General features: G+C 40.0%; 2 protein-coding genes across 2 annotated transcripts in view; one reads left to right on the forward strand and one right to left on the reverse strand.

Annotated features, from left to right (window-relative positions):
* Positions 1-587: 587 nt before the first annotated feature.
* On the reverse strand, positions 588-10,574 carry rcbtb2 (regulator of chromosome condensation (RCC1) and BTB (POZ) domain containing protein 2). The gene is made up of 12 exons (XM_018665581.2): positions 10,347-10,574; positions 8,832-8,966; positions 7,985-8,135; positions 7,242-7,408; positions 6,991-7,149; positions 6,482-6,589; positions 6,243-6,385; positions 5,729-5,919; positions 4,639-4,765; positions 2,518-2,657; positions 2,279-2,409; positions 588-2,167 (listed from the first exon to the last, which is right to left on the reverse strand). Exons 2-12 carry the CDS (start codon positions 8,955-8,957, stop codon positions 2,027-2,029), a joined length of 1,584 nt encoding a protein of 527 aa, XP_018521097.1. The 5' UTR covers positions 8,958-8,966; positions 10,347-10,574; the 3' UTR covers positions 588-2,026.
* Positions 10,575-12,286: 1,712 nt separating this feature from the next.
* Positions 12,287-25,412, forward strand: part of fndc3a (fibronectin type III domain containing 3A) — a 43,824-nt gene continuing 30,698 nt past the window's right edge. The window contains 2 exon segments of the mRNA XM_018665535.2: positions 12,287-12,791; positions 15,924-16,067. Coding sequence (XP_018521051.1) covers positions 15,957-16,067 — 111 coding nt within the window. The 5' untranslated portion in view covers positions 12,287-12,791; positions 15,924-15,956.

Consider the following 25,412-nt stretch of genomic DNA (forward strand, 5'->3'; position numbering starts at 1 on the left):
CGTTATTCTGACCACATCCTCTAACTTCATGAAAAGTATCTGAAATCTGACTGAATGATGTGGCACTGTACGTACATGTTGAAACCATGTGTGTTACAACTCAGATTACAAACATGAGTGACACGTTTTACACATGTTCACATCACCTTACTGTTTAAATGACATAACCCTACCAGTATTACATGTCCTTTAAAGACGTCACTTAAAGACAGCCACTGGACAAAGTAGCACATGAATCCCTATCAACTGTGTCTTGGGTTATTTTATGGGGAAATGCAAGCCCCAGCTAAAGCAACATTAACATGCAGATAGGAGTTTGTCTTTTGACTAAAAGCACTTGGTGACAAAGTGAAGAAGGTGTGAAAACCACAACATATATTCTAGGTACACAGCAGGAACAGCAGTACCACACAGACATGCTTTTGATAAAACGCAAGATCATAAGAGTTGATGTGTTCTGTACATTTGCCCAGAAATGGTACTGCTACTGGCTGGATATTTTCTTTACTGCTATTACACTGTGTAAAACATGTACGTGAAGACTGTTAATCATCAACAGACCAGCAATCCCAGCAATAACACATATGTCATGTTATGTAGTTTCATTTTAATGCATTTTAGATTGTCAAATGTTACCATAAGTGCCACAGTCAGCAATGTGCAGCATTTTCCATACAAAATAAGAAGAACCAGGCATTTTTAGTAATTATCAAAATGTTCCAAAAAATACAATAATTGGCTTGTTAAAGTAAAAGCATTTTGTTACATTCTATTTAGATGGATTTAGGAATTTAATGTGGAATTATCTGGTAACTACATTTAAAGACATTGTGGCCCTATACTGTGTGAGACTATATTCAACACAGTCACAGTTGGCATTTACACTAAGCTAGCACTATTTAATTACCATAAGGTGCTACCAGGGGAGAGATATAAAGAAACAGAGGTTTGCTGCCAACATATCAACAATTAAAAAACAAACAAACAACCAAACTTGTGTAAACATACCAAACTGCAGTGAAACACAACTGTAAAATCAGCTGCATCTACAGTGCAACATCATCGACAGGCTACACAGGAATCAGTATGCTTGGGTAAGTCATACAGTCTCCAGCTGCACAGGGAGAGTTAATCTGAACATGCAGTAGGATGTCCTTATCTCTGCATCTTTTGCTATCAGTCTGTTCACAGTGGCCAAAGCAACTGTCTACAGCAAAACAGTGCAAATGTAAGTCAATACAAACATCAAATGGTAACCATAACTTTGGATGGCAAAGGTGAATAACTACAACATAAAACAAAATTTAACATTGACTTACATAAGAGAACAGATATTATGATCAATCAGATACAGAAAAAAAGTGCCAAACATAAGATGAGGTTTTGTAAATAGAACCAACAGCTTGCATGTTTCTCCTCATTAAATACTACTTCTCAATCCAGAAAATTTGAGAATCAAGGCTTCAATGAAAAGCAGCACAATGTGAAAGGTCAATTCATGGCTGACATGTTTATCGCTGATCACTTCCTGTCACTACTGATCAGACATAATGTACTACAGCATGATACACGCATTGATTATTTGTTTTACTTACTGGTAAAGGGCAGTGTTCTTAAAATTTACTGACATCTCTACACCAAACCATTTACATTTAGTATAGAAGATTTCCAGGAATCCTGTCTGCTGACAGGCTTGATCAAACAAATCAGATGCCCAATCAGTGACCACTGTGGCACATCTTACTATTCAGCACTGTCTGCTTGTGATTGGACAAGTGCTGTAACCCAATATTTAACCCCCCCGCCAGCAACCAGTGTGTTTGGGCAAGGTTAAGGGCAGTAACACAGAAGCATCAGTCAGAGGGTGAAACCTTAAACCATTTGCCTCTCCAGTGTTTACATCCCAAGCAACAAGGCTCTGAAGTACTGATCAGCCTTGTGTTTACTTTGGTCTAGGGTCGACTCTCAGGACCTCAGTGAGCTTAAGCCTCATCATGTTGAAGCCATCACCACAGGGGCACTGTAGTCAGTTTTTGAAGGCCCCGTAGCGGCTGGCTTTGCTAATGAAGTTCTTGAGCAGGTCGTGGTCCATGTCCGCAAAGGCCTGGGTCTGCGTGACAGCTGTTAGGTGGTTGACGCAAAACTTGAAGCAGAACTCCTCCAGGTCCTAAAAATGAAGAGGGCTGTCTGGTCAGTGCTGAGGAGTATAACTGACTAGCTACTGTGAAGGCACCCACCACCATGGTGTCTGACTGTGTGTCAGGGGCTATGAGCTTACCCGAGCCTCATACTTGACAGCAGCAGAGAGCAGAGTGATGGCGTTCTCCTCAGAGATGCCTCTCTTGATAGTTTCCTGGCACAACCTCTTCAGCCTCGTCTCTCGGTAGAATGTAGCCAAATCTAGCAACCCTACACACACAAGAACGACACACAGGTGAGTGTATTTAAGACTAATATGCTGACTTCATTCCTCATGCTCTCTGTGTATAAAGGACCGTGGTTCGTCTCTGGGCTTACCAATAGCATCCTCTGGTGGCAGGTTAATAGTGTCTGTGTAGAGGTACTCCAGAAAGGCTCTGTACACCAGGTATGAGAACTGGTGGATTTCTATGGCGTCCTCATCTGTTTCATTCAGTAGTGCACGGAAATGCTCACACCTAGAAATGGAAGAAAAGGAGCCCACGTTTTGCGTGATGGACTAAAAGGATCCCATCAGTGCCACTGCATGTTTTAACCTACTTGTTATAAATCACTCTTATTCCACACTACTGCTATATTGCACGTAATGCTGTAGTTATTCCAAAACAAAATGCCATTTTCCAAGAATTCAAACCAGGGTTTGCATTAATTTGTTAAACACTGTGACGTTTACAGTGCAGTTTACAAAATGTATTCCACCCACACTTGATGTTCAGTCTGATTCTTCACACAGGTCTAGCAGGTTTCAAGAGTCTGCTAATTCATTTTCAAAGACACAGGTAATCAGTGGGAATAGGTGGGTGCCTTTAAGGAGGGAAAAATATTTGCAAAAGTCTGCAAGCACCACTTTAAAAAACATCCAGCAGCAGTTGTGGCTCATGGTGTTACCATTAGAGCTCACTATTTGACTGATTTTGATCAAAGTCATGGTTTTCTTTCCCAATATAATTTTCCTCAAAAGTCAATTACCCTAAACAATTATATAGAAACAGCTATGGGTGTTTTTAAATATTACGGTAATTGTTCCTGTCATAGTGCATCAAACTGAAAAAACACACATTTTCCAAATTAATGTACTGTTAAGTCAAGCTTCACTCTTCGGACCATTATACACATCCTGAGGCAAAGTGGAGGCACTCTGCCAACAACTGTAACCCACAGGAGTTTCCCATATTTGTTCCTTATGGCCCTCTGCATTTTAAATACTGATTACCATTTTTTTCTCTACAAATTTCCCTAAATACTAGTCTACAGGCTCAAAACACTGCCTCTGTCATTTTTTCTCAGGACATGGCTGAATAAACAGCTGAGTCTTGATTCTCTAACTGCATCTCAAACATATCATTTGCATGTGATCTTGCCAAAGGAGGCATTTTTTGCTGTTGTGTGTCCGTGTGAAGATGTGCACTAAGGTTGATGTCGCAGACAGTCTGGCTCCTTCCTACTGACAGTGCAAAAGAGCAAGGGACTGGAATGCAGATACTCCGTGTCCAAGTGTGGTTATAAAAAGAAAAAGGGGAAACAACAGGTCTGTCTTTGCTTCCCCATGACATTAGCAGGAAAGATGAGGAAATACTGTTTAACAGAGGCTGTTTAAAGGCTGTTTAAATATAGGAACCACATACACAGTAGGTATACAGATTATACTTGCATATATATATATATATATATATGTAGTGTGTGTGTGTGTGTGTCTATGTGTCTGTGTGTGTCTCCTCCTTACTAGTGCACTGAAGCTTTATTATTGTCCCTCACTTGTAAGCTGCTTTGGATAAAAGCATCTGCCAAATAAGTAAATGTAAATGTATATGTCTTACATTCATTATCAAAGAAAAACGACTCTGTCATGACAGCTGGACGATTAACAAAACGTGTTGTCTGTCTTGATTTCATGTTTCTATAATTCAATCACACACATAGGTCTGAAACATCAAAGTGTGTTTCTGTGCCCCTTTCTGGTATACCAAGCACCTTCATCACTCATGACTGAGCTCAAGCTCTGAATGTGAAAAATAGACTCATGTGACCACAATGAAAGTCAGAATGGAGAAGCAGCTCCGGTGAGGAAGAAAGAAAAATCATCTCTTAGAAAAACACAGTCGAGCAAAGATGAGACGAGTGAAGTGGTCCAACATCAGGGAGGAAAACTCTGAGACATTGTTTCCATTCCTATATAAGGATCATCGTGTGCACCCAAAGGTAATTCTTAGTTACTGTAAGTAAGAACAACAGTAAGCCAAGAGGGACATTCTAAACAAAAAAATTTTCTAGACTTCCATTCAATTGCCAAGAAGTCTATATTGCACTGAAAAATATTTTAAAAAGTAAATATTAAGTTAGCAAAAACAAAAATGGTGGGAGAATAAGAAAATGTACCAAATTATATTTATCAAATAGCACTAGTTCATATTTTCACTCTGTTAGGTCTATGTTTTGTACCTGATTTTCAGCAGGGCTTTGTGAACATGAATACACTTTCCATCAACCAAGAACTTCAGGTCTGAAATCTCTGGGCTGTCAAACTCCTTCTTCAAAGACTGTGCAACAGTCAGGTAGTCATCGCCATCTGATAAAAATAAAGAAAATAACCTTTGTTTAATGTCTTTAAAAAAGAGGGAATAATCAACTAAATATTTTCTGTTAAAGGACCAGTGTGTAGAATTTAGTGGCATCTAGTGGTGAGAACGCAGACTGCAGCCAACTGAATACCTGTCCCTTTACGCCTCCCTTTCCACCTGTGTCATTGAGTCTACAGCGGCTGCCAGCGCAACAAGGGTACCCTGCACTCCATTTAGATATAAATCATTCTAAACAAACTAAAACACAACAGTTATTAGTTTTAGGTGATTATACACGAATAAAAATATGCTTGTGTATATTATATTCCATTTCTGCCAATACAGGCCCATAGATGTTACACGCTGATCCTTTAAGGGGAGGCCCGTCTTTGAAACTAGTTAAGTGCTACATCATGTGTTTTGTCAATTTTACAGTTGTGGAACAACTGGTGTATTTCACTGTAATGATATTGCACCTACATGGTAAGCAGATACATTCTTATATTAAAATCCCAAAAATGACCATTTAAATTATGCCTTCAGACCCTCCAGATAGGAATCTTCTTAGCAGACACAGTAACAATTAAATTTCATAGGAATCACTACTTGTTCCTCGAGCACAGTAGTTGAACAGGTAACAATGAACAGAAAAAGTGTGTTAAATTGAGTGTGTTAAAATGTGTTAATTTCAGTGTGTTACGTATGACAATTTGAGCTGAGCTCAAATATGACCAATGTGGTAGATGTTCAATTGTTTGAAGTGAACAGGAAACAGAGTTTCCTGTTTTTTCACTGACTTCCAGGAATTTGTACCTATGACATACAGATGTGTGCCCGCAGCATTGTATGATTACCTCTTATTAGTCACAAGCTAAATGGGACAATCTTGAATTCACTGGTTATTGTGGATGTCTGAGTTCTGGGGCTCTTCCTCAGTTTTAGAAATCTTTATATTCTTACGTCATGCTTACCTACTGAGAGGAGGTGCCATGTGACTGCAGGTGTGGCGAAGCATGCAAACACATCATCTGTGCTGCTGAAGTGGGTGAGGTGGGGGCTGGCCACAGCTTGACCTCGACACTGACCCCACATCAGGACCTGCCCACTCTGGGTCTTGGCAGCTGACGTGTGGCTGGTGTGACATGCTGCCACCTCTACCATCCTAGTGACAAAAACAATATTCAAGTCTTTTGCTATTGCTAATACATAGCCTTCTTATACAGACAGTAATTTGAAATATGTCAAAAATATCTAATACAGAGGCAAAAAGGGCATTCTATTACAGACAAAAAGAAAGATTTCCACAGTGAGCATTACTTGTCTAATAACAGTCTTCTGGGGTCAGCAATCAGTTTCTTATTGCGCCACGATGTTTAACCATATATCCTTTAAGGCATTTAGTGACTAAAGAAATAATCTCACAGGATATTGAAATGCAGCTGTGGCAGAAAGGTGTCACTGCCAGGGTAAAAACTAAATACTGACCTCTCCTTGTCTGTGTTTATTGGAGTAGGGAGAGCTTGGTTGCTCTTATTGCCTGTTCCCAACTGCCCATATGAGTTGGCTCCCCAGGCGTAAACAAACCCCTCATCTGTAAGTGCCAATGTATGTGCATATCCACAGGCAACCTGTAAATAGAAGAGGAGTGTAATTAGCTGAACGTTAACTGAAATAAATAACCAAAAAGAGAGATTCCTAAGAATTATCTTTCTCTAGGCTCACACCTGGATGATGTTGACACCTTGAAGAGCAGCGATCCTGCATGGTGTCTGCTGATTTCCATTGTTGCCCAAACCTAGCTGTCCATTGCAGTTGTAGCCCCAACCATAGATCTACAAACAAGGGACAAATTCAGACAATGCACACACATTATATCAAGGCATTATCAGAGGGTGATTTTCAGTACGTTTGGTTCATGTTTGACATTTTTTTCACTGTTTTAAGTTTAACTTTTATCTATATATATTTTAAATAAATTAACTGCTTATTTGTATTTTTTATTTCAGTTTCTCTCTTCCTTTTCTTTTAGTCCCCATTGCAAGAGATAAAGATTCAATGTGATAAATAGTCTTTTTGGAGAAAACACAGCAACTTTAGCATGCATGAGGGCATTAAATCAGGGCAAAAATTAATTTACATAGATCTGCCCCAATCTGTTAAAAAAAAAAAACCTACTAAGAGCACTGATTCACTTATTAATGTTAAAAATCTGCAGATTGACGTGACCCATTACCTCTCCATTGTCCAGAACAGCCATAGAGCATAGCTGACCGCAGGCTATATTAACCACCACTTTGCTCTGCAAGCAGCTACTGACTCGCCGTGGTGTCGGCTGATTGGCAGTGGACCCCGAACCGACCTGGCCTGAGTTGTTGTAACCCCATGCGTACACCTGAACACAGAGATAAAATGATCACTGTACAAGGAAATACACGGAGAAAACAGAAAGAAACTAAAGTAAGGACACAAGTGAGGTAAAAATACCTCTCCATCAGTTGTGAGGGCAATGGTGTGGTGGGACCCACAGGCCACTTCTGTCACTCTCTTACTGAGGAGGTTGGTGGACACCAGGGCAGGGGTCAGTCCATGGTTGGTGGTCCCATTGCCAAGTTGGCTGTAGCCATTGTGGCCCCAAGCAAACACCTCTCCATCTACACAGCAAGCAGGCAAACTTTTATTTGTGTTGTCACAGTGGTTAATATTTTATAAGCAGGTAAGAAGCAGTCGACTTCATATAATTTACAACACAGGCTCAGTGCAACTCTCATTAGAAATCACAAGGGATGGAAATGTTGTTTAAACAGCATTTATGAAACTAATGACTTAAATATAATTGCAGAGAAAGCACCAAAAAAAAAAATTACACATATGCACAGATAGACTAGAAAAAGAGACAGCAGGCTGAATGACAAGTCTTGTTGATGTCAAAAATGACAAGGAGTTGGTTAAAAAAACACCAAATCTACATATCATCTAACAACACAACAGTGCAAAGTCATCTAGACCAAAGGAACAATCTAAGATCTAAATATAAACAGAAGTCCCATTACCAAAAATCACATATCTTTTAATATAATGAAAGTAAATGATGCTGTTGAAGTTTAATTCATATCATGTGCCTCTAGACAGCTGCATATGTCATCTTGTTTGTCTGTGATGTCATTCCTCTGCCTCCTGAGGAAATTTGCCCTTGAGGATAAATAAAAAAGTTTTCTGAACTGGATTACCTGCAGTGGCGATAACCACATGCGGCCCTGTTCCATAGCTTAGGGACACAATCTTCTTTCCACACAAGACATCAATCCTGCGCGGCTCAATAGTGCTTTGAAGGTCTCCAAGCCCTAAACAGCCGCTGCAGTTGGTGCCCAGAGCAAAGACCTGCAAATACCAAACATCACTGCTGAAATTCATCTGATATTAATAAATACTACATAAATGTAACATTCTGGTGTTTACTGATATATATTGATATGCCAATATATGTAGGGAGCTGACATACTGAGAGGAGACACAGTCTTCAACAACATTTTCATGATCATTTTTTATTTGTTATTGTTTCCTTCGATTAATTAATTAATTAATCAAAAATGTTAGTCAACAGAGAAAAATGTCCCTCGTAACCTCCCAGTGGCAACATGGTGCTCCTTTATAAAATCCAGTGGCTGAATCTTTTGTGAGATCCTGTTTTCAGAAGTAGCATCTGAAGTGAATTCCACCAAAGTACTTTTTTTTGCACCACAATCAACTGCCCCTGAAATATAAACTGTTTGGGCTACAGGGACAAACAAATGAGCAAGGGTGGAAAGATGAGACACGCTCTACACCTTTCCACAGGATAAAAATGGAGCTTGCTCGGGTATTAGGCCTATATGGCTAAAGATAGTCTCATTCTATCTGCTTATCCCTGTGCCTGTAACTGAATCTTGTATCAACGAGAGAGTGAGAGCCCTGCAGCATTTTCTATCAACTTCTAAACAGAAAATAATCAAAACAGTATTATGAAAGGAGGATTAAGTCTATCAAGTCTTGCAATACATCTCGATGTAAACAACAGGATTAAAGCCTGAGTGTTACCTCATCATTAACTGTGACATAGAGGGCTTCATTTGCAGCGCTGCCAAAGACGCAAGCCTGACGGATAAGCCGCAGTTCCTCAGGAGGAAGGAGTGCAAATACTGGCCACTTCCCCACGTCCAGCATACTACTAAGCTGTGAAATGAGGAGAAAAAAGTGAAACAGATGTGAATACAAAAGTACAAAAGCTGGTAATGTGGAGAAAGGGTCAAGAATCAAACTCTGCCAGAGCTGTTGTATTGTGGGCTGTCTGCACTGATTCCAAAAGATTTCTTTTAACATGTGCATGTTCCCTAACGTTTTAACTTTGGGTATACTTAGATGAATTGACTGAAATTAAATGCTGAATGACAGTTGAGCAGATATACATTGAAGCTGTCATATTGCCCCTGTTAATAAATCCCAGATTGCATACAAATCACCCTTGTTTTAAAAATACAGTTATTAAAAAAAAAAAAATCATGTGGCAAAATAACAACAAAAGAAGGTCATACAAGACTGATGAATGATAGAGGATAGACATAGTGTAAATTGGAAACTAAGCTTTGTCCAGTCTGTAGCAACAAATGCGTTAAGTAGAAACTGTGTCGATAAATTATCCACTGGGTTCTCTAAATCTTAAAAGTGCCCAGGGGCACAGACAGCAACTGGGCACTGAGCCCTGCTTTGTGGACAGATTAAAACATGTTTGCTTGTTGACTGAGGTAAATTCCATTAACCTGAGTTTACTGACACAATGTGTGAAGTTCAAGTTGTGTTGCCTCCACATTTGCTCTATCACATCTACAGCCTGACACAATATTTTCAGAACAATGGCTGGACCATATGTTAAGAATCTACTCTTCTTTTTAATTTACATCATGATGTTCTCAGAGTGGTATAACCAGACCACATAAATGGATTTGAAATGGCCTCTGTATTTAATGGAGATCATTTATCAGCTCAGCTCAGTTTCTTCTAAGATCAATATATGCTCATAAAACCTGTTTGTGTTTCTGTGTACAACTGCTTCCCATTAAACTCTTATTATACTATGTTTAAGGCATATAAAGGGAATAGCGTCTTTGGTATGACTAACATTATGCAGCAATTCTCAGCTTAATTAAAAGCATCAGACGCGCTTTAATCTAATTACTACTGTAGTTACTGTTAGATCTGACAAAACTACACTGACTGTAACTCAACGAGCAATAACATGAGCTTGAACTTAGCATGAACCCACACCTTATGAACGCCATCCCCTCCCCAGCCACACACAGCTTACGTGAGATGTTCGACACCTCATTTTGACAAATGACAGAGGAAAAAGAAAAAAAAAACCTCGCCATGTTGCGTTGTAGGACCTGCCGGTTTACAAGCTAACAACATAAAAGTTAACGTAGCATTAACATAAACGGTCACTATCAGCTAAATCAATACCATGCAAGAAAACTATTACAAAAACTATTTAGCTAATTAGCGTCAGGACTGTTGTTGCTGCTGGGATACGCCGATGGTTCAAACTGTTGACATTACCTTTGCTGTTGTTCTAGCTAATGTTTTCGTCCGCGACGTCGTTTTCTAATCAACAGTGACATTAAAAATTCGTCAGCCAACATATTTGGCGAATCAAGTTGCTGATGAAATCATCTCGGGAGTCAGATAATGCTATAACTTGACATCAGTTGCTGTAGTTGCACCTTGTTGGAGTTAGCTTTAATCGCTACACCACCGACTGCAAAAAAACATACACCACCCTCTTACTTCCTGTAGTCAGATGGTGCGTTCACTGAAAGTCGGAGCGTGAATATTTGATATTTACTATGAGGTAAAATGATCAAAAATACAGCGCTTAGACTACACTACATTGTATTTAATGTGTACAAATAAATAAAATAAGATTATTTGTTCATGTTCTGTTAGTCTTTCCTAAGATACACCGTATGCAGGTGGTTGTTTTCATGACAACCATTATGCTGTTTAAATTTTTATTCATTTATTTATTCGGTTCCGTTTAAACAGAAAGAAATAATAATAATAAAAACAGAATTTCCATTTCCAATGCCCACAAAGTGAAAGAAAAAGAGGCAAATTCCATTTCCAAAGCAAAACCGAAAGGGTGTAGGCTGAAGCTGAAGCTTTTTTGTTAACACCTACTCCTCTTACCTTACGATTAGATATGTCACTAATCAGGTTAAAGACATCCACACAAGGCACAAGTTTTTAATATTATCATTAGCGCTGTAACACATGTCTCTGCATATTCCTCCATGTCCACTCTCTTTTGCTTACTGAAAGCCACTTTGTTTTTTCTTTTATATGACAGTTTATAGGAGATATAGATCAAACACTTGAGGTTGAATTTTCTTATTTTCGTGCCTCTATAGACTCTGCATGGTGGAAACTGCAGAGAAAACAACGACAATAGCAACAACAAAATTAAGAGGGAGAATATGACACATGCAGAAACCAGCTGTCTCAAGGCCTAATCGGGATTTTTTTTTTTTTTTTTTTACAATTAGTTTTGCAGAAGATGACCCCTTTTTCAGTTGAAATTCATTCGAGTACTGTTGCAGAATTGCAGAAGCATATGTGGTACTCCAGCAGGTGGAGCAGTGGAGAGGCAATGTCGGTGCGTGACACATGCAATTGTTTGTGTCAAAGCTTTTACAGACACTCATTTGACACACTTATATATATCTCATCACCCTTTTGTTGTGCTTGTTTTTGACTTTTGAAGAAATGCTTCAGTGGATTTGCTTAAAATTAGTTACTGTGGTACTGGATTGTGAATGATGCATTATTGTTGATGTTACCTGCCGAGTCCCTGAGACTTTTCTTAGGAGGTAAAGCCGTAGAAATTAAACAGCAATTGTGTTACCAGAATTTCTACCTTTTTATTTTCTACCTTACATTATGTAATGATGAATATGGACTACGTCTCTACTAAGTATCTGTCATATAATTTTGACAACGATGATTATCATAATGCCAAAAGACTTGAGACTGAGAATTTAGTGGGGGTACTATGGGAATATTTTTTTCTTATTTAATAGTGCAATGTTAAGGACAATGACGGGTTTCTTATTGATACTATTAGTACCTCTGTTTTCCCACGGTAAAAATGAATGAACTGTACCACCCTGTAAAGGCGATATGATGCTGTTAAGGTGGACCGGAAATTTCCAATAATTGGATGGCTACGGTTCAGCGTCGTCTCGCGGCGTATGCAACTCCGCAGTGCAAGACTGAGTCTGGCAAGTTCGCACTTAGTTGGATCAAAAAATGCTCTTTTCGTCTTACCGCATAATACACACATTTCTCTGCGACTGACCCGGTGGACGAACCGATCACAGACACGTCAACCTTAAGGTTTTCCTTGAAGTCATGAAAATGTATCAATACAAATGTAGTTTGTTATCGCTCTACCGGATATCGAACACGTCTGGGATGCTAACCATGTTAAACTAATGTATATTAGAAATGTTTCTCTTCACCATCGTGGAATTTGGGATTCGTCATGATTTTCTGTAATACGCATGCGCGCAGAGCCCTGTAAGCGATGGCGAAATTCCTGCCTTTTATGCGAGGAGCAGGGTTGGATGGAAAGTTATCTCGATAAAATTGGCAATTCGGCTAACATTATCGACACTTAGCATCGTCACTGTCGCTCGCTAGCTACTTCTATTTGTTTTAGGTTTAGTTAATGCACGCGATCGTCGGTCATATTACGAGAAAAGCACATCTTCATCTTGCTAACTATTAGCTGGGTAGCATTAGGTAGCTAACGCTAACATGTCACATTTTGCCTTGTCCTGTGTTTATCTAGGAAGCTAGCTAGTTATTCGTCTCAGGTGTTGCAGAAGGTATCTGGTCATCGAAGCTCGCTGACGTTAACCATTTTGGTGAAGAGCTGCAGAGGAATCATCACTGTGCATCGGCGTGTCAGTCAAGACTGCTGCTGCTGTGCCGACTGACTGAGTGAGTAACGTTAGCTGTGATATTGGTAATAACTCATTTGTGTTGCTGACAGACTTCGGTGTATTAACTGTCTCCTAAGGGAACTCGAAATAAACGTAAAGGTTATCGTTTGTTAACGAGCTGTCTGCAATTTTATACTGCAGTTAGATAACGAACAGCCATGACACAACGCTAAGCACACACACCTGTAGCTAAAGTAAACAGTTATCTTGGCTGCAAGGTGGCTAACCTAGTTAACTTAGACTTAACTATGGCAAATAAGCAACATTGTCTCTGAACGTTGACTTTAATTATTATGGTACACGTTAAACATAATTGACAGACCTCATGTAACAGGGTTAGCTCGGGGAGCAACGGTAAGGCTAAGTCAGATGTATGCACTAAATGAATAAGCAGCTGTTACATCATGTGAAGCTGATTGGCATAGGGAACACATTTCTCCAGGTGTTTCAGCTAAACCGCCACATTAAAGTGCACTTTGTAGATGGGATACATTCTAGTTGTTGTTACAAACTGATGACCAAAATTTCCACTCATTATTGAGGCCTTACTTTTCCTCATTATTATCATGATTTTGTCAGCGCTTTTGTCAAATTCTTAACAATGAAGAATCAGCAGAAATGTCATCTAGACAGAATTTCCTATTATTCTAACCTTGCAGGGTGTTTCCCCGTTTCACCAAAACTGTAACTGAGAAACAGCTGTTGTGTACTAATCGCTGATCTCTTAGCCACAGTCAAATATGATGTAAAATCAGGCAACAACAGATGTGGCCACAATTTCGGTCTAGAAGTTGTGTTTATTGTGCTGTAACAGCTGGTGTTTTTCACTGGTTTTTATTAGGAAGCTGTGGTGATTTCTGATTATTAATGAACAACTTTTATAGTCACATATTTTCCTAGAAGAAGCATAGGGGTAAAGAGGGGAAAGTACCAATACTCATATATCAGCACAGGTAATGTATGCAGCCTCCACAGGTAATGTCAAGATCTTAATAACTGGAGTATACAAAACACTATAAAATCACCCACTCACTCTCATATTTGGAAAGTGATTAAGAAATTCAAAAATCTTCATTTCCTTTGTGAAAATAGAATTCCACTTTGGGCTTTACCAAGTGTGAGACAGGTGGGTGGTCATGGGCAAATGGAAAGCAGAGAAGAAACCTGTCATCAGGGATCCCCCTACTTCTCCTTTCACTGACCGCTAGGTAGATGTTGTGAGTGTGTTCTCAGCAAACACTCTTAGAATTTGACATTACTTGAAATTAGTTTAGAGCAATACACCACATGATTGCAGTGATTGACTTGGAGGCCTAATGACCACAGAAGGAGCCTGCCATCATCTAAAGCTCACCCGTAATACTAGGCTAATCTCATGTCAGTCCTCTACTGCAGCAATAGTTCCCTTAAATCCAGTTCATTGACCATCACACTGTAAACTGACTTTGTTGTTTAAGCTTAAGGAGGGGAGGGGCTAAAGCGAACAGATAAGCCAGATCACTGTCAGGTATAGGGACGCATGCGCTAGATTGTAATTAGGTTCAAGGACACATGTTACATTTCTCTCATGGTGTTCTGGTGGGGTTTTTTTTTTTTTTTCAGCTGGTCCTTTAATAAACTTGTACCACAAGTGCTTAGTCCTCACTGTGGCCCTTTGTCTTTTTAGTCTTATATGATTCCAGTGTCTTAAAAGGAACAGTATCTTCTCTGGATACTGTCATAGGGTTTGACTTGACACAGGCTTATGTATAGTCCCTCTTGGTTGATCTGCATTTGTTGATTGCTTGAATTTAGCAGATAAAATATACCACCATGTATGCTTGTAGATATTTGTGTTATGTAGAGGGTGTGGGAATATCACTGATTTATTTTTGTTCAAACACCAACTTAATTTGCATCACCTCTGAGAGGACACACTTGCTGATGTTTATAGATAGACTTTTCGTCTCTAGTAGAATGCTTCAAACATATGGACTGTACAAGTTCCGTGTAAATGGAGCATGCAGCTTGCAACGTGCAGCATAGACAAGTACCAAACAGGAGTAATTCGACAACATAGACTCCCACGACAGAATAAATGGAAGTTTCCAGTGCCTTTTACCTGCATGACATATTTATATCTTATTAAAGAAAACACATAAACACTCTCTTTCGATCTGTGATTCGGCCTGATTAGTTGGGATGGAACAGCTGGTCTAACCTAGGCTGCTTGTTGATGCCATCAGAAAATATCTTTCAGAGTAAGCAAGTGGGCTGCTGTGCCAGAAAATGCTGCCAGTACGTGAGTAGCAATCGAAAGCAATAGATGTATTTGGAAATTAATTATGATGTGTGTCAAATTCCCGCTCTGTTCATTTAGAGGTTATTTGTCTCATGTTGATATCTTGTATACTAGAGGAGGCAGAATTTTAAGTTTAATTTAATTTAATTTAATTTTAAGTTTTATTTTAAGTCTAAATTTAGACCTTAATATCATAAAATTGGGGGGGGGGGCATCCATCAGAAATGGAGGATAGTAGATGTGTGCACCCTATTGCCCATCCCGCATATCCTAATTATATTTAGGTCTTTTTGACCTCAGTATTTGTCACTCTGCCACATATGAAAAAAAAAAAAAAACACTTGCCATATTTTTAGAAAATGCTAAAGATATTTTGTAGTGATCAATAAGATCCCATCAATTTGAAGTAATTAATTTGTTCATCTGGCCGTCCTTCGAACCATCCAGCCTTCATATTCATAACTTGTTTCAATCTTCTATCCAGAAACAATACCACAGAATTTTTTGAATTTTTACTTTGTTAACACAAAATACCTGCAGAAAAACATTTTTAAAAATCAGATTTTCTCTTGGTAACAGTTACAAGAAAGATAGTTAATCATAATTTTAACACAAACATTATAGTGCATATCCATTGTCTAGTAAATATAAAAGCAATTCCAATATTATTCAAATACTGATTATCAGATGCTTATAAAGTTCCCTAGAGCAGAGAGAGAAGCCCCATCCTGTGGATATTCTAGGTAAATGTAGTTCTTAGCACAGGTTTAATGATAAGACAGTGGTGCCTTCAAACCTTTGTGGTATACTTTGTACATATCCCCACTGATTGCCATGTATTTCTTGCAGGAGTACCTCTTCAGTGGTGTGAATGAGGGAGACATGGCAGACCACACCCCACCTCTGGAGTCCGGCCAGCTTCTCAGCCCTGAACTCCCAATCCTGGCTTCACCACCACCCCCAGCCATGGTCAATGGGGATGGCCCCCAGCAGGTACACTCACACCTGTTTGCCCTCGTGTTCCCACTGCTCGCTGTTAGTCACACTTGATGCATCATGTCTGCCATGCCCAAATGGACTTTTTAGCAATCTTCCCCATAATTACAGTTGAGGGGATTTGTCAGAAGTGGTGCCTCTGGCTTATTTTGTCTGTTGTTAGCCCGATGTGTGTAGTTGTTGAGCTGTTATGCATTTAACTGCACGTAGCTGAGCCTACCATGTGGAAAGCAAAGGCATAATAGCGCGTCTTGGCTTTTTTGTGCTGAAAATGTTGGAATATATGTACTATTCTATGCATAATACTGGGCTACTTTGCAAAGCAGGGATATTGATGCCTTAAAATGCTACTAGATTTGTGGGCATAATCAGTATATGGTGTAAGTGGTAACAGTATATGATTTGACCAACACCAACAAGGAAAGACTAATGTGGTATTCGACTTGATATGTAGTGCAGCAGAGGCTAGAACCAGGGTTATTTATATTTGGAAATAATAAATCCAAAAAGTGTCTGAAACTCCTGCATGTAGAGTTGTGTAATATAATAACTATAGAAATATGATGTTACCGGGTATTATTCTTTTTTGAATTTTATGCTAATTTACTTCTTTTATATCTACCTCTATTACAATATCTCAAACCTAGCTGTATTTTCAGGAAGATTTCTCTCTATTGTGTTGCTATAAATTCAATCTGTTTAGTGTCAAAATTGCAAAATGGTTTTCTCATGCATTTACATTGACAACTGCACACAGTTTCTGCCTTTTGTGAAACCTAAAACATTTGGCAACTTGTTTCAGATGCTAAACAAAATATGCAGATATGGTCCTTACTCAGATAAGTATTGAAACAACCCAAACAGATTTGCTTTCCTCACTTCAGTTGCTCATGGAACATATTTCACAGGCAGCAGGTGCTTGCTGTTTATGAACCACATATCTCTCAGTTTTGATAGCAGCCTTTGCTGAATTGGTACAGGATATGGGGTGATATCCCCCCATCGTCTCTTGTCAGTGTCAGAGTGAGATTGAGTGGCCCTGACAAGCCTGGGTGATTTCCCTGTCATTTTGATGGTCATCAGTTCGATTTGCTTAAGTTTCCGTGACTTCCTGGGGGATTGCATGGAACCCACAGTGATATCTTTTCCGTCATTTCCTCAGTCTTGTGCAGTTTGTCCAGATAAGACTTGCTAATATTAGCACTGCCCTATAACTTGCCTTTCCAACCATCTTGTCATTTTCCACAGTGGAAAATCCCTCACCTGAATCAGGCTTTGTTCACGTAGAGATCAAATTTTGCTGCTTGCTTTAGGCTGTCAGGCTGTTGTTCTCATGGAATTCAGTTACCTTACCACCTCCCACAAAGGTTACCTGATTATCTGAACATGTCCCATGTCAGTGTTTACAGTGTTTTAGGAGGACTAGAGGAATAAAATGTGGCTGCTCCTTCTTGGCTTACATCATTACCACCCTGTTGCTCAGACCAATTTGAGACACTGCATGTTCCTGATCACTGAAATGTACTGAAATGTGTTCCTATGAGGAGGAATAACAAGTATCAGATAACACAGCAGTGTCTGTGTTTTTCGAACCACAGCATGATGACTTTGTTTTTGCAGTAGGGGTGTTTGTGTGCTCCTCCAATACTGACATACATGATCTACAATTGATAGAAAAACAATGGATTTCTATTAGGCTAAGACTTGATAAAATTTAATCCTCTTTATTTATTTTTGCTCATTCTCACTGAAATGCGGCATGAACTGGATGTTATACATTGCTGTCTCAGGGTCAATATCATCCATCTAAAACCATTATTTTCAACAATGCTATTTGGGTGCATGTCCTTGCAAAAAACATGGTTTATTATTCTTGTTATTACCTCTGACCATGTTGAGGAGTTGAGTAGGAGAGTGCACTTGCAAATTCTAGCATGGCTAATTTGCTAATTTGATTTGTAATTTGTCCTAACTGGGTTTTTGACTTCTCTTTTGATTAATCTTTGGTCCTGAATTGAAGTAGCCATATCTTTTGACTCTTGAATAATTTTTTTCATACATCTCGGTTCCTCTTTGCACCCACATCTTCAGTGTCTGTAGTTTTGATTGTGAACCTTAAGGCTATGTTAGTTTGCTAAATGGAAACTGGCACTAAATACAGTATTTTCTGCTGTCAATGAGGTTTTTTATACTGTGTAGAAAGCACATGGAGTTTAATGTGACTGATTTAATGGTGTCAGAGTCTGACTTCTGATCAGCTGTGATTTAAAAAAAAAAAAAAAAAAAGACCCTCCCATTTTTCATTATTCGATGTCAAGCTTTTCAAGGATTTCTGTTTGAGTGTTGCTGTGACTAAGATGTAGCTCATGTGTGTTGTGTGTCTCAGGAGGTGTGTAAATATCATGACAGCTGCAGAGTGAAGAGCAGGAACCACTGGAGGGGTCTGGGCCCTGACGGAGTGAGACAGGGTTGTGGTGACAGTGAAGAGGATTCACAGCGATGGCTGACCCCTCTGTTTCTGACCTTTAGTTGGAGAAGCTGCAAGGACACCTTATTCTTTGCTCTTGGTTTCTTTGTCCCAGTCTTGGCTTGGTATTAACGCTCTGTTGGACCAATTATTCTGAGTCAGAGAGGAAGCTGTTGTCTAGGGGTCATTACCTGAGATGATTCCTTTTTAGAGATGACTTTGGGTTCAGTATGATTCACTGCTTCCATTCATTTAAGCCCCTCTCCCCCCAAGTTTTTCCTGCTCTTGCCATTTGGTTTGTAGCTAAGTTGGTAACCGATGAATCAGTCCGTTTCTGTCAATGTTTAAGCCTAGCTAATGGCTTATGTACTTAGCTGTTGTCTGTGCTGATGGTTATGTATATTTTCTTCCATTTTGTTCATTACTCTTTTCATTAGACCTGCCATTTAATGTTTTCATGCTCTTTGTGCCTGTGTTTTTATGCTCCTCAGCTTTGATGGTTTTCAGGTCTGTGTTTGTAACCTGACAGACTGTAAAGTGATAAAAACACCTTTGAGAAAAAATTGATAAGCTGTTAGTTGAAATAGTCCATTGGAAGTTATTTTTCAGAATTTTTATTTTTCAGTATCACTCCTTTGTACAGACTTCTTGCTGTGCAGTTTCAGTTACAAACCCTTTCCTAGGAAACATCCAACCTTTTGGGAAATATGTATAATGACAAGATCTTTCAAGACAACGTAGCTCTTTATCTATTCTGACATGTTGTTATTTAAACACAGTCATGTAGGTTTTAAATCCTCTGACAAGGACAAGAGCTTGAGAGATTAAAAAAATCAGAGACCTACTGTTTGCTCTGGTCGTGTGTGTGTGAGAACACCCTGCATTGAATAGTAACAACACAAATTGGACAGGGAGCACACAGACATGAGTGTGTGGTCTGCCTGTGGCTACATGCCATGCGTGGGTTAATGTTACTGTGGGATAGTGAGACCTCACTCCCGTCTTTAGTGCTGGCCTTGTATGCTATAGCCAGACACAGGAGACAGGGCCCTGGACATGTGCCCCTCACAAGTTGCCAGAGGGCCTGAGATGTTGTGACAAAAATGCAACCCACTCTGCTTGTCTCCTGGTCAGCCACTGAATCATCTGTGAAGACGGGGGTGAGCCCACTATTTGTCAACTATTGTGAGGAGGTGGACAGTGAGTGACTCAGCAGTGTTTAGGACACTTTCTTCTAAGCCAGTGAGACAATCCATATCGTTATTACTGCACCAATTTACAGAACAGACACAACTGCTCAATATCTTATTGAGTAAATCAGTCAATCTCAGCACCACTCAATAACCATTCATTTCTCACATCTAGCATTGGCCTAATGAAGCAGTCACAGAAACAAGTGCTGCAGGTGATCAACCATCACTTTGGGATAACCAGAATGTTCCCACATTGCTGACTTGAATGTGCCCAGGGAGTCTGCGATCTCAGGGTCATTATTCATCTTGAGATAATTAAACTAACCCAACTTTTACAAGCATCATTACTCGATCGTGATTGGACCAAAATAGTTGTGTGACATACGCAGTTAGAAGACAATAAAATGTGTGTAATGTGTAATATTTACAGTTTTGGTCATGGTTTCAGAATTGTTACACCCCCTACAAAGTAGTATTCTCCATTTCTAATATATAATCTGAAATCATAATTTCCTCTTCAGTATGTGATGTCCAGCTAGGACTTTTCCCTAGAGCAGGTTGACTGACCAAACAGTGTCCAAGCTAGAAGGACCCTGGCCAGGAAGCTGACCTGGAACCAGAGGATGACTCTGACAGAAGTACAAAGTGGCTTCACTGTGATGAGAGATTGCTCTGGAAAGACTACATTCAGTACAGCACTTCACAAGTCTTGGCTATGTGGTAGAGGAGCCAGATGGAAGGTACTCCTGAGGAGATAGAAAAAGCACATGACAGCATGCCTGGAGTTTGCAGAAATTCATGTGAAATTTTCAGAGGGCATGAGCCAAAAGATAATGTGGTTGGATTTTACAAAAATGAATAGTTGAGCTGTGGTAGAGATCTCAGTGGCATGACTACCACAGTCTGTCACCTATCTAACACCAGCTCCACTGTGAAGCATGGTGATGGCAGAACCAGACTTTGGATTAATATATTTTTTAATAGGAGATGTGATTGGAGCAAAGACCAGAGCAGGCAAAGTCTTGAGTAAAATCCTCTTGCCAGTGACATCCTTATTTATATGAATGCTGATTTGATATTTCTAGCAGGACAATTATCCTAACGATGCTCCCAGACTACGACTATGTGCTTAGATAACATTTTATGGTTGCTCTGATTAATACATAAAACACATTATCTCCTCTCAGTTAATATTGCTAAATTAGATTTTTTTTCCCTTCCTGTTCCCATCCTGCTATACCGTCACGCAACGTTTCCCAGGGAATCTGGAGGGTGGAGGATCATCAAATTGCCTTGAATTATCATTGCACACGTAAGCGTATGCCATCAGCTGCAGGGAGACTGCGTTAGTGCCTGGCTAGTTCCGACACTGGCAGGATTTTCCCTGTGTCATTTGGCTCCTGCTTCCTGTCCACCCAGCTGCTATGTCACATCAACGCACAGTAAACAATTAAGAGGAACAAATAGTGAGAAACCTGAGTCACCAACGGCTGCGAAACGTCAGAGCTAGCAGCCATGAAGGCCCATTCTCCTGGGTAATAAAACACAGCAGTGGCCACCTGTGTGACAGCGTGTGCTAATTGATCCACACTCTCTTTGCATAGGGCTCCTGCCTGGATGTAAATCTTTATAACGGTGGGAACAGGATATACTGTTTAACCTCCTGGCATCGTTCCATAAATTTGTGACAGAGTATCTGATATTCATTGTTCCTGTTCTCTTAGTGCATGGTTTCTTCCATTCAGTGCTCTGTTAAAAAGATCATCTGTGTTGTGAATGTGACCAGGAAACCATTGTACTTTGCAGTGCTTAGTCATCTGTGTGAAAAGTAACCTTTTACGGTATCCTAGCACTGTTTCAGAGGCAATCCACTTCCAAATTAAGTCATCATACAGTATGTCTGTGATAGCGGCTACACATTCAGTGTGTGTGTGTGTGTGTGTGTGTGTGCACAGAGCGGAGGTGGGGGGTTTGTTCAAAATGTTGCTGTGCTGTGTGCAATGCAATGTGATGTCAGCCAGAAAGCCACTGAGTTGGCCAATCACATTTGTGCACATGTGCACACAAGTTTGTTCCTTGACTTGCCAGATTGTATTTCACTGTCTCACTGGTACATTAAACAACAGACCCCCACCAACACAGGCCCTTGCGTTGTTTTCAAGAACAAATATTGGTCTGAATGTGACCTATGGATAACTGTGACTGACTATCTCAGACAGGTAGAGCTATCAAACAGGAACCTGGCTAATCTAAAAACTGGTCAGTTTTTTTTACTGTAATTTTTTCCCATCAATTTTAGAAGCTTTCTCTTTTTTTGGTCAGTTTTTGTACCAAATATGTTGTAGTGACAATGCCACTGCAAAACTGGGAAAACTACAGGTTTTGCCTCTGTTTAATGTCTGATGTTGATGTAATGTATTATGAGGTAATCCTTTGAAATGCAAAGCTAAACAGTGAAGAGAATATTACCAGTATAAATTCATGAAAATGCCTATATTCTAAACCCTGAAACACTTACCACATCACAATACAGCACAATATTATGTAGTTGTAACTTTGAAAGGAAAAAAAAATCCCAACAATATTTTGGCCAAGACCTGATTTCAATTCCAGGCTGTTTATGCAAATTGTTCCAGAACACCAGCCTCCATTGTTGCAGTAAATGTGTGGGGAAATGGCAGAAAGTAATTAAAAAAGGTGCTTGCTCTTGCAAAAATAATAGCATTGGGTTGCTTGTTTTGGTAGAGCAGAGTTAAAGGTATCAGTTTTGTTTTACTTTGTTTATTTAGTTGCTGAGGCTGCTGAGTGTTATCTTAACTATCTACAGTTCAATGAGTAGAATCTCAGGAGTTGATGTGCCAATGCTTTGCTGTGGTTTTATCAAATCAGATAGCATTACTTCATAATTATTTTGTGGACACTGTAGTTTTGCCTTGCCAAAAAGATTTGCATGTTCGGTTGTGTTTCAGATGTATACAAAAAAAAAAGAATCAACCCGAAGGGGGCGCTATCTAGGTCTCACTTAGTACATAGCTGCTTGAATGTAGTTGTTACAAAAAAATTATGTAATTCACTATCTTCTCAACATAATCAAAATGATATAACATGAAATAGATTTTTGATTTGACCAATGCCAGTTTTAACCCCTTACTACTGTGTGTGCTATGGAAAGTGTGTTTCTTTCCATTCTTCCTCTAAAATGTATTTTACCTCGTATTTTCTTTGAAGTCATCTTAGTTCTTAAGCCTATTGTACTGGGGGGCCTGATCGTTTTTGCTAGCAGCTATATTTATCTAATTCCTTAAATCCAGCTTCTTTCGTTTTACAGAGTGAAATGAACTGGAGGGTTTCATTTTGTGGTGGATTTTGGTGTACAACTTGCGCAGCAGTATCAGTGACGCAGAGTATCTGTTAACTTGGCACATGCTGATCAAGTGATCAACACTGTCGCTTTAAGGAATGATCCGTTTAGAATGAATGAGGACAGATGTTACAGAAGCAGTGAATACTCGCAAGCCCTGTTTATTGTGTCGCTGCACAAATAGTGTCTCTGTTTTGACTGTCAGTGGGCTGCTTTGTGATCTTTGAAGACAGTAGAGAACTCGAGGCTGCAATTGTCGCCAGCGCTGGAGCTCTGCAATTGAACTCCCACAACCTCATCTCCTCTCCCATCGATCGGAGTATTAAGAGAGGGTGTATGGCATGTCGCTCTGTGAATGGGAGAGAGAGCCAGGGAGAGTATGAGGGGGAGGGATTGAGGGGAGGGAGGGAGGGAGGGAGTGGGACTGTAGCGTAGTCGTATATGTCAGCCTCAGAAGCTGCGTGGGTCGCTCAGCTCCCTCACGCCATTGTTGTTGTTGTGAAAAAAGGCAGAACAAAGGACTCCCCACGCTATGGAACCCTTATACCTTTGCAGGCTCAGCTGTGCTATGATCACACCCTGATGGAATGCTATTGAAATTAACCATATTAAGGAGCACAGCAGGCATTAACTAAGCTGGCACACAGTCAGTGACAGAGGCAAGGAGGAAACTGAATAGCAAACTGAGGCATCATCCAAAAGTCCTTCTCATTTTTTGGTCCTGTTTTCTTGGGTTCATCCGCCTCCTTTTTCCAGAGAGTGGCCACTGCTGATAAGGTTTCAGTCCCTCCTCTGAAGGTTTGGTGCGGACATCGCTGTGGCTTATTTGTTGAAGGGGTTGCTGTGGATACTGACGGTAGGGAGGCTTCACCGGAGCCAGAGGATAGAGTGAACGAGCCGCCTGCTGCAGAGAGTGCCGCTATGGAGCAGATGAGGCTGAACAAGGCGAAGCAAACGTGAGAGTCGCGCCACACTTTCTGTGAAGGATACATCCAGTGCAAGAGACTCAGCCCCATCTGCTTGCATTGCTCCCGCTGCACTCCACGCCTCTTGCCAGTTTCTTCCTGGATTTTGTGCAGGAGTTGATGGAAGTGGAGTGGTGTAAAGGATCAGCCCAGCCAGATGTGTTAGCATCGCAGGTCATGTGATTTCTCATGAGGGTTGGGTGAAGTGGTGGAGGGTCTGGTAGACCCTGGAGCATCTTTTCCTTTTCTCTGTGACTGCGTGAATAGCGACGCCTGAATGAGAAAAAGCAATGCGGGCAACAGTAAGTAGCAGTCAGATCTTTTGCAAGCAAGATTTCCTTCCTTTTGATTTCATTAACATGCAGTGAATGTCACAGTATATATGTCAAATGTAACTTCCAATGTAAAGATTAAATTATATATATATAAAAAAGAAATCATCCTAGGAGGAGTGTTTTCTTCACACAGAAGGGAGTGGGCAACAAACATATACATGCACCTGACTGTGAAGTGCCTAGACTTGATTCAATCAGACCCCTCCCCCCTCCCCTTCCTCCCCTCCAGTCTCCATCGCCACCACCATCTACACTTGCTGCTGACGCTGCTTGTGTGGGTGTGTATGAACATATGAGCTGCTGTGTGTGGCAGTCAAAGGGCTCTTTCCTCTCCCTGCTGAGCACATGAATGGGAGCAGTGTCAGAGATGGAGGTGCTGATGATTTCTGTGCTTGAAGAGAACCATAGCCAAAGCTCTTTGCAAGGGGAATGTAGATTCTATGACAGCGACTTCCACAAGAGTGAGGTAACTAGCGCCCACACGTAGTGCCGGGCAACAAAAACCTAGTTATGTGTGTTCTTGTCTGTGTTGATAAGGATAAGTTAGGAGAACGATTTGACGGGCGAAGTTTCACACTGTCTTGATTTTAATAACATTATCTGACCTTTTGATCAGGTGAATGAAAAAAAAATGTTTGTCTTCAGTTTTGTTAATGATGGTTATTTTTATTTGGATGTTGTTAGAAGAAGGTGACACTGTGAGACATGTTGAAATGGTTTGAAAAGTTTGTTCATGGACAAAAAAAATGCACCTTTTTCACAAGGCTTCTCCTTGTTCAGATCTGATGCTCAAGTCTGTTGCAATGACAGAAGCAGCATGACTCAGTGTAGGGTAGCAGTGTGTACCTGATATTTCCAACAGTCATAATGAACTCTGTGAATGGTGAGAGATTTAAAAAAAAAAAAAAAGGTTTAGAATTTAGGTTTTGGTTCATCAAGCATGATGACTACAAATGACAATAATACCAGAAATGTGCAGAAACAGTTCAGTTGTAAATCATGATTTATTTGGCTTATTCAT

The sequence above is a fragment of the Lates calcarifer genome, linkage group LG21 (assembly GCF_001640805.2).
Source record: "Lates calcarifer isolate ASB-BC8 linkage group LG21, TLL_Latcal_v3, whole genome shotgun sequence".
Taxonomy (NCBI): Eukaryota; Metazoa; Chordata; class Actinopteri; family Centropomidae; genus Lates; species Lates calcarifer.

Coding starts and splice junctions, on each gene's coding strand:
- rcbtb2 (XM_018665581.2), bottom strand. CDS start 8,957: ATGCTGGACGTGGGGAAGTGGCCAGTATTTGCACTCCTTCCTCCTGAG. Junction 6,590..6,990: donor CTGTTCTGGACAATGGAGAG/GTAATGGGTCAC, acceptor CCTTGTTTGTAG/ATCTATGGTTGGGGCTACAA. Junction 2,410..2,517: donor GCCACCAGAGGATGCTATTG/GTAAGCCCAGAG, acceptor TTGTGTGTGTAG/GGTTGCTAGATTTGGCTACA.